The following is a 9753-nucleotide window of genomic DNA, read 5'->3' as shown; positions in this document are numbered from 1 at the left end:
GAGAGCTGACAGATTGGGTGTCGGGGGGAAAGTTTTGGTCCTGTGCCACTTCCGCTCTGTACGTTGAAGTCACAGGGATTGTTCACTGTTCTCAACACACCACGCATACTCTGGCCTCTGTCATTGGCTCATGTCTGCCCTTCTTTGTCTACGGACAAAGCAGACAATTTTTTGATGACCCAGTTCACCTGGGTCATCAAAAATCACCTCCATTCTTGTAATTCTCTTGGACTTTTCTAGACACAGTTGATGACCCCTCCTCTGGGCTTCCATAACTATGTACTCAGTGTGCTGATAAAAGGTCTTAAAGGGAAGAGTTTTCGATTCTCTCTCCTCTATCAGAGGTAAGTGCCTTGAGGGGCAAGGTCTAGGTCGGTCCCAGTTCCTAGCACAGTGTCTGGCCCACCGTAGAAGCTCACACAAAGGTAGTTTCCTGACCTTGCTTGAGCCATGACCTGGCTGCCCACTCTGGCCAGGGCAGAGCCAGCGTGGGCAGCCAGGGAGGGTGCCCGGTGGTCAGCGGCAGTGATGGTGGGCGGCGTGGAGGGACACCAGGCACCCGGGTCAAATCTCCTCCTCTTCGCTGGCCTTGCTCCAGCGGTGGCAGCAGTTGGCCGTGATGCCCAGGAGGAAGTTGGTGGCCACGGATGCGACGGAGACCACGAAACCCACGAAGGCGATGAAGAGGTAATCATCCAGGGTCAGGGTCAAGTGGCAGGCCTTGAAGCTCTCCTCGGTCAGGGAGAAGAGTGGGGCGCCCTCGACTTCTGGGGGGCCCCGGCACTCAGCCAGCTGAGAATCTGCAACACAGAATCCAGGGAGGGTGAGGCGGCTGAGGGGAGAGCGGGAAGAGCGAGCCCCCGCCCCTCCCAGGAGAAGCTGGGTTTTTATGAAATTGGTTCCATGTGCCAAAAGTTTCACTCACCTTCTTTAGTGCCCTCCACAACCCTCAAGGCAAGTATTTTTTTAAAAAATTCTTTTAATAGATCTTTATTGGAGTATAATTGCTTCACAATAGTGTGTTAGTTTCTGTTGCACAACAAAGCGAATCAGCCATATGCGTACATATGGCCTCTTATCCCCTCCCTCTTGAGCCTTATATCTGTTTTTATAGAGGTGGAGATCACTGCTCGGAGACTTTCGTAACTTTCCTAAAGTCCCGTAGCCCCTGCTAACGGCAGATCTGGGACTTCTGTGGGATTTCATCATCATCGTAATCTCTTACAATAGCCTCCCAACTGGTTTCTAGGCTTCTGCCCTTAAACCACCTCGACACAGCTGGCTGAGTGATCCTTTTAAACCTGAAGTCCTGCCATGTCACTCTCTGCTTGAAACCTTCCCCTGGCTTCTTCTCCTTCCCAGAAGAACCTCCCCACCCCTTCCACTCTCTTCCTGGTTTACTCTGCTTCATCCACACACACCTGGTCATTCTTCCATCACCCCGAGCATGTCCCCTTTCAGCATGGGGAGGGGGAGCCTTTGCATTTGTCCCCGCGTGAGGGTGCTTCTCCCCTGGATCTCCGCACAGCTCAGGCCCTCACCTCCTCTGGGACTTTGCTCGAATATCAACTTCTCAGTGAGGCTTTCCTTTAGGATTCTATATAAAATAGCAACCCCACTTCACCTTTCTCTGGGCCTTCTCTCTCTTACCTACTTTGCTTATTTTTTTCCCCATTGTATTTATCACTGTCTCACAGTTTGTTTATTATCTGTTTTCTCCTTTTGAATATAAATTCTTCCTGTAGTATCCTTAGCATTAGAACAGAGGCCTGTCCATTAAATGCTCAATTAACCTTTGTTAATTGAACATGTGAATGAATGACTCTGTCCAACTCCAAAGCATTGGGTCTTTCTACTACCCCATATGGCTTTTCCAGATACACAGAGTATAGGGTTAAGAGTATGGGCTCTGGAGCTACTGGCCTGGGTTCAAATCCCCTCTCTATCCCTCCCTAGTTGTATGATTATGCCTAAGTTATTTAACACCTCTGTGTTGTGGTTTCTTTATCTATAAAATGAGGATAATAAAAGTAACTATGTCATAGGATTGTAGTGAGGATTCTATGAATTAACATACATAAATGATATATTCTTGGTACACAGTAAGTACTACATAGGTGCGTGTTTTTATTGTCATCCTAGGTTGGTCTTTCTGGACAGGTCAGTGGGGTCATATTCTGCACACAGACTTCTATAGGAGGGGCTTCTCCTTCAGTGGGATTGCTGTTCTCGCCATCACTGATGGCCCCAGCTCATCCTTCCAGGGTCACTGGTACAAATGCATGGTGGTTGTCAGTGGTTGCATCTTTCTCTGCCTTGGAAGGGAGAGCGGCAGGCAGATAGCAGTTCTGCCTCGCGGTGCCAGGCACTGGCTTTCCAGCAGCCAGCCACTCCTTCGTTCAGTGGATAAGTATTAATCCAACTCTCTCCTTGGGCAAGTCTTTCTTGCTTTTCTGGCTCTTATGAAGAAATGGGAAATGTAAGAAGGGGATAATTTAGTCTCGTTCGTCTAAGAAAGTCAATGAGAAGGAGCTTTTTAAATTATGTGGTGCATAAATGGTGTTTATTCATTCTGCAGTCTTTGAGGGAAAAGAATAAAATGATGGACTTGGATTGACTCTTTTGAGAAATGGATGAGCATGATTCTCCTTAGAAATGGAGAGTCAGGTTCAGAGGGAGGATGCAACCTTCCCCAAACCCCAGGCTGAAGGCTCTCTGTAGGCTGTACGCATAGTACCCCAGACCCAGGCCAGGACAAGATGGCACCTGGAGTGGAACATCCAGACCCAGAAGATGCTGAATCCCAAAGTCTATTGAGTGAATGAATGGGGTGGTGGTGATGCATTGCGAGGCTGGGGGATGTGGGGACCCTGAGGGCAATTGACAGAGCCTGCAGGAGGGCAGGATGGGAGCCCGGGGGCTGACGAAGCCCTCTGGTAAGTCAAGGGACCAGTCTTGAAGTTGATTTATATCCCAAGGTCTCCCTATGTTCCTCTGTGTTGGGATTTGTCCAAAAGATAGGGATAGTAATGGGAATCCCATGCAGAAAAAGGGAGGAAGAAGCAGAAAAAGACAAAGGGAAGAGGGTCACCTCGTCCTACCTAGACTGGCAAGTTCTTTGCCCCCAAGACGAAATATCCTGGAGAGCGTGTCATGGTGCAAAGTGTGTTCGTGGAGGAACAGGGAAGCTGCGTCTCTAGCTGTGGCCTGTGGCCGGTCACTTTCCCTCTCTGGAACTTGGGTCCCTCATCTGTACGGACATGAGACTTCACTGATGGGATCTTGGACCCCTCTCCTGCTCACTGGGAGCCTGTGCTTCTTCCGAAGGGCAGCAGGGAACTCCGAGATCCCAGAAGAGGAGCAGCGCCTGTGTGTGGAGGAAGACTGCGGGCCCTTTCTGTCCTTAGTGCACAAGAGAGAGGGGAGGAGGTGCAGCCTGCAGAGGTTAGGCTAGTGGGGAGATCGCTCCAGGCAGCCGGCCTCCCCCCCGTGCGCCCTCCCCTCCGCCCATCTCAGTCCCCAGCTATTTTGGTCCCAGAGAACTTCCTCCCGCAGTTCTGTGGGAACGCTGGAATCGTGACCCACAGCCCCCCGCAAACTATTTTGATCCTGGGCTCCCCACTCAGTCCTCCTCTCCCTCCCACCTCATTCAGCACCGCTGCTCTGAACTCGCTCTGAGCTCAGGAAAGGCCCTGGGTGGTGCCCCCCAGCTAGTCCTACTGCAGAGGTTCGGAGCTGCCACCCAGGAGGGCTGGTGACTGGGGACCACAGCGCCACACTGCCTGCCTGCGGGCTCATTGAGCCTGTGGGATTCAGGCTCCCTCGGTCCCCAGTCCACTCCCAGTAGAGGCTGGCTCGTTAAATAGCCACATAAGAGTTTCTCTTCTCAGATCTACGCTCCATGCCCAAACCTTGCAGAGTTCTGCCAAGGCCCTTTGGCCAGCCCAGAACTCAAGTCCTGCCTGCTCCTGTTGGCCTAGAACCTGACTCATCAGGATACAGCCAGAGGGCAGCCAGGCTGCCAGGGTTCGAATCCTGACGCCAACCCTTAACGGCTGTAGGACGTTGGGCAAGTTACTGAGCCTCTCTGTGCCTTGGTTTCCTCCTCTGTGTGTGTATGTGTGTGTGTGTGTATGTGTGTGTGTGTGTGGTGTCTCACTAGGGTTCTCGTGAGGATGAGATGAGCTAAAACATGTAACGTATTTAGAATAGGGCCTGGCAGATAGTAAGTACTAAAATAAATGGGGTGAGCCATTTCTATTTCTTCTAGTACTTAGCACACTTAAAAAGCAATCTGGTAGAGTAAACCTGGGTTTTATCCACAGCTCTGCCACTTTCTAAACGAGTGACTCCGGCCAAGTCTTTTCATTGTTCTAAACCTCAGTGTCTTCACCTGTAAAATGGGGATAATAAGAGTGGGGTCCAATGAGATAACACCTGCCAAGTTGGAAGGTCACGGTGCACGCTCAATAAACACTGTCTATTATTAATGAGCTGGTCTTACTTGTTTGCTCTCTGTCTGCCTCATTAGGTCATCAGGGCCACAGGGGCGAGGGTGGCGTCTGTTTCATTAATGCCGGGCACGCACAGCAAGGACTCGGCAAAGACTTGGGCAGTGCAAGACCCGTGCACGAGGAGGCGAGCCCGGGTCCGGCCCTCAGCAGGTGCGCAGGGTCTCTAAGTCCCTCCCTCTCCCGCGGAGCCTCTGCTGTCCGCGGGGCCGGGCTCCCTCCCTTACCCGCTGTGCAGCGCTGGATGCGGTTCCGCAGCCACTTCAGCAGGGGCTCCATGGTGCAGCCGCACACCCAGGGGTTGCCGCCGATCTGCAGGGTCACCAGCCCCGGCAGGCCCTCGAGAGCCTCGAGGCTGAGGAAGGCCAGGCCCCCGTAGCTGAGGTCCAGGTCCCGGAGCTGCGCCAGGCCCTGGAAGGCCCGCGGGTGCACCCTCCGCAGCCCCGGGTTGTGGCTCAGGTCGATGTGCACGAGGCCGTGGGCGGCCTGGAACATGTCGGCCGGCACGTGGCTGAGGTTGTTGTAGCTCAGGTCCAGGTGTGCCAGGCGCTTGGCGTGCAGGAAGAGGCCCGCGGGCAGTCCGACCAAGGAGTTGTTGCGCAAATCCAGCACCCGGAGCTCCATGTAGCACGCGAGGTAGCCGGGCGGCACGGCGGCGATGCGGTTGTGGGCCAGGCTGAGGTTGCGAGCGTCCACGGGCAGGTCCGGGGGCACGGAGAAGAGCCGCTGACTGCTGCAGTCCACCACCTGGTTATGGCACGTGCAAAGGACCGGGCAGCTGGTGCCGGCATCCGAGGGCATCACCCCTGCGGCCAAGATGAGGGAGACCAGCAGCACGGCCGGGCGGGCGGGCCCAGGCCAGGGCAGCTGGGACCAGGTGTCACCCATCTCAGGCTGCTGGCAAGAGCGGTGCTGAAGGGAGCCCATCGGGGCTGGGGCTGTGTCCATGGAATCAAGAGTCAGTGGCTCAGAAAGGCAGCTGCATCAGGGGCCAGAGCCCTGGCAGGTGGGGCTTGGCAGCACGTGGTACCATGGCTCCAGCCTTTCCCAGGAGCCCCTAAGCACCAGAGAGCTCCCTGTGTGAGCGCCACGGGAAGTCCCCTCGGGAGCCTAGGGGGCCACACACCCAGCTGCGGTCCCCCAGGGTCTGAAAAGATGATCAAAGCTTGAGAAAGGAATGACACAAGGATGGGGCTGGACCAGCTGCCAGCAGGTCGGGGAAGGGTCCCTGCAGGTCTTTTATGTCCCTCTCACCCATGACTGCTGGGTGCTCCCCTCTGGACTATGTCTGAGTGGTGGGAGGGGGAGTGGAGGACAGGAAAGGTGCCTTTTAAAGGTCCTGGCACGTCTGAAAACCCCTAAGCCCTGTCCCAAGTCTGGGACCCATTAGGAGGCCAGGGCTGCTTTTGAATCTCCTGCATTCAAGGTCTCAGAGGCCATTTCTGCTGGTGGCCCGGTGGGCTCGAGTCCAAGAGGGTCCTGGAGTGGGCGTTTTGGGAAGGGAACCCGGAGGGGAGGGGGTCTCCATGGGCCTCTGAAAGCCTCAGTACTCAGCCTCAGTGTCTACTGAAATCCCCAGGGAAGGGAGGAGCCCCACTGTTGGCCACTGCGGCTGGAAAGTGCCATGTGTCCCGGAGGTGCAGGATGAGGGTCGGCTAGGAGAGCTCAGGGGATGGACTTCCCAAGCCGGGCTCCGTGTTCAGGGGGCGGAAGCCGAATTCCCTCTGTCAACAAGGAAAGCACTCAGGCAGAGTGAACCAGTGCCCTCTCCTCCCTGCTGTCCTCCTAGGTTCCTTGCTGCCTCCCCCGGCCACCTTCTTGGCCACCAACCACAAAGTTCTCTGCTTACTGTCTCTCAAGTGTGGGGACAGACCCCACCCTCATATTGTTGTCACCCACTAACCTTCCTGCCCCGACCCGCAGCCATCCTCCTCCTAGGTGTCTGTCCTGGGCTAGGTGCATTGGCTTCTTCTCCTAGCCCCACCTGCATCAGCACCAAACACCCCACCTTCGAATAACTCTCTAAGAAAAAATGCATACACACACTGGCCGTTTGCACACCCCCTTTCCACACTCAGCACTCCTGTCTCCCCTCCCCTCTCTCTCTCTCTCTCACACACACACACACACACACACACAAGCATTGTTCTTCTCCTGTGACTCCCCCATATTTTGCCCTGCCCTCACACCTCCCCAGTTTTCTCTCCCGCTTCCTTCTGCATACTCACACCTGCAGAGCCTCCTTCCCAGTCTGCCCCCACCATCTTTCACCCCCTGGTGCACACCCCTAATCCCAGCATCCTTTTCCACAAACACTCCACTCTCCCCTCTGCCCCGCAGTGGGAGCCCACACCCACACTGGGTCAGGCAGACAGGCTGAGCATGATGACACACCCAGAGTCTCAGCTCGCCATCCACCCCGCATCTGCCGTGGCCTCTCATTTCTCTGGTGCCCACTTGCTGTCCTCACTTGTCCTCCCCTCACCCCCTCGTCCGGCACTGCCTCTCCTCTCACCGCTTCCAGCCTCAATCCCACCCACTGGGAAATCACCCCAGCTCCCCTTAACCAGACTCATTTTTCTCAGCCCCAAGTTCTCCCCCTGCACTCCCACAGGCCCTCAGGAGCCCACTTACTCTGTTCCAAGGACACAGCCATCAATCTGCAGCAGACACGGGTCTCCCTCCCTCATCCTGGAATCCCCGCTCGCTGCTTCAGGAGAAGAGATTGCCTCACAGGCTTGTCCCCTCCCCCGGCCTCTCCTCCATGGCTCCGGGATCCCCGGGCAGCATCCTCTGTGGTTTCCCGTCCTGTGGTCCCCGTGCCGTTGCCTTTCTTTTACTCAAAAGGGGAATCAGAGCGAGGATGCTTAGGAGAAAGTTCACAGAATCCGAAAGCTTCTTCCCGAAACTCAGCTAGTGCTGAGGCTGCTGGGGTATGTGGCTTCTGCCAGGTCCTCCCCTCCCTCTCTCCCCTCCTCTCTCCCTTTTTCGCTCCCTTTCTTTCCTCGAGGGCCAGGTACTGACGTTTCACTGTCTCTTAGCAACTGCCTCCACATCTCTGAGCAACAGGAGAGCTGGCTATGGACCCCACCAAGATGACAGAGAAGAGAACGAAGCAGTCACAGAATCCACACCCACAGGATCCTAGTGATGGGACAAAGGGGAAGAAGGGACGAGGGGGGTAGACAGGCCAGGACAGGGGCACGGGCAGAGGAGCAGGCAGGGAGAGAGGGCAAAAGGGCCCAGAGGGAGAGACTGGAGTAGGGGCAAAAGCATGAATCTGGCCTCTGAGATGGAGGAAGGGAGGCTTAAGGGCATCAGACCCAAATGGGAAAGGAGGGAGGGCTTGGAATGGAGAAAGAAACTGAGTGGAGAGTGGGAGAGAAACTGGGGGAGGCAATAAAGATATGAATGAAGATGGAAAGAAAAAAGAGAAGTGCATGAGACAAGTTTGCTCACTTGATGGGATCTATCTATTCAGTCCATATACAGCATCTGTTTCCCTGGGTCTGAATGTATTTTGGTCACTAGGTACCAGGTGATGAGACTGGCTCAGGGCTTGTCAGGGATAATTATAGGAGGTGAGAACTTTTCTGGGTTCCTTAATTGTCCTTAAGTCCTGACCGCATGAGCTCTGAGAGCTTTTGGGATGCAAAGTGCTGACTGCCAGTTCCAGGTGGGGTACCTGGGGCTGTAGAGACAGATCTGTCTCTCAGGGAGTGAAAGTTGCCAGAAAAACCTTGTGGTTCTGACTCTTTCTCCAGGCCCAGGGACTCTGCTGTCCTGTTTCCATCTCTCCAAGCTTCCTGCTCCCTCCCACCCCAGGCTGACTTCAGATGAGGGTGAAGTCTTTGCAAAACCTCTTTCCTTGGTGACCCATGGAACAAGTCTCTAGCTGCCCTGCATTTTAAAAACCAGCTTGACTAGTTGGTTTGGTCAAAGAGCTGGTTCATTTCTTCTTTTAATCATTAGTTATTGAGCACTCACTGTATGCCGGGCACTTGGGTACATGGTGGGCAGATAGCCACCCATAATAAGATGGATGTAGGGTCTGCCCTTATAAGGGCTAACTCATAAATAAATAAATACAGAGCTAACGTCAGTCCTGTGTGTTCACTCAGTTGATCTGGGGCCACTTCCATTTCAGTAATATCTTAGGTCTTTGGGGGAAAGTGAAATGGAATAATAGAAAACAAGTGTCCAGTTGTACAGATTTTGGGCATTTACAAAGTTTTCAAAATCACTGTCTTCTCGAACATGATCCTTTTTCCTGTGTGGCCGTAGAAGGTCTGCTCTTTCTCATATTAAGCTCATCTGGAATCTTCCATGTTCTACAGTGTCCAGTGCAGAGTAGCAGGGTAGCCACTGCATTGATATTTACACATTGAGTTGGCTGAGGAGAATACGATTTGCATCACCCTCAATCCCTAAAGAAGGGAATTGTCATTCAATTCATTTTTGAGCTTAGAAATAAAATCTTAATCTTAACACACAAAACACAGCAACACCTTGAAACAAGTGACCTGTTATAAACAAGTAAAACAAAGGTAGCATAATACCTTATTATCACTGACAGAAAAATGGTAGAAAACATAATTATCTCAATGGAAGCTAAGAAAGGTAATCGGTACCTCTCAATATTTAATGTTGATTAAAGGCACATTAAAAACAAATAAAAAAGAATGTTTTCTTCTTTTACATACTATGTTTATGTTTATAATTAGAGCCAATAATATGACTGAAGGAAAATATTTGTGATGGTTTCCTTAAAAAATAGGATCTAGGCAAGAATGCCTTGTCACCATTTGAAACTAGTTTTCTGAGCTGTAAAATAGGACTAATTAGAATGGCACCTAATTCATGGGGTTGTTTTAGGTTCCATGAATTGTTATTAATAGAGCACTTAGAACAGTATACAGCAAGCACTACAGATGTGTTTGTTTAATGAACAAATAAAGTAAAATAAAATGGCAGACTATAAAATTGCTAAAATAGTTATGCAGCAAGGAAAACAAATGGCACAAAAATGGGAAATGAAGAAAGGAAAGTATCACATTTGCCAACGACTTGAAGGTATTCTTGTGCAAGATAAGTCTCAAAACCTTTGGGAAAACCCCAACTCAAAAACGTCATAGCATATGTCTTGTGTAAAAGTGAAGTCAAACGGGGGTAATTATCTTTTTAATGATTTTTTACCCATAATCATTCTCTAAGTTAAGTATTAAACCATTATTTCCTAAAC

The 9753-nt window shown here is 52.1% G+C and overlaps 1 protein-coding gene across 1 annotated transcript; it reads right to left on the bottom strand.

The window, feature by feature from the left end:
* Positions 1-564: 564 nt before the first annotated feature.
* Positions 565-5607, bottom strand: LRRC55 (leucine rich repeat containing 55). The gene is made up of 2 exons (XM_036862204.1): positions 4739-5607; positions 565-800 (listed from the first exon to the last, which is right to left on the bottom strand). The coding sequence occupies exons 1-2, from the start codon at positions 5457-5459 to the stop codon at positions 565-567; spliced, it is 957 nt and encodes a 318-aa protein (XP_036718099.1). The 5' UTR covers positions 5460-5607.
* Positions 5608-9753: the final 4146 nt, after the last annotated feature.

This window comes from Balaenoptera musculus, chromosome 8, assembly GCF_009873245.2.
Source record: "Balaenoptera musculus isolate JJ_BM4_2016_0621 chromosome 8, mBalMus1.pri.v3, whole genome shotgun sequence".
Lineage (NCBI taxonomy): Eukaryota > Metazoa > Chordata > Mammalia > Artiodactyla > Balaenopteridae > Balaenoptera > Balaenoptera musculus.
This window is presented reverse-complemented; position numbering and strand designations above follow the sequence as displayed.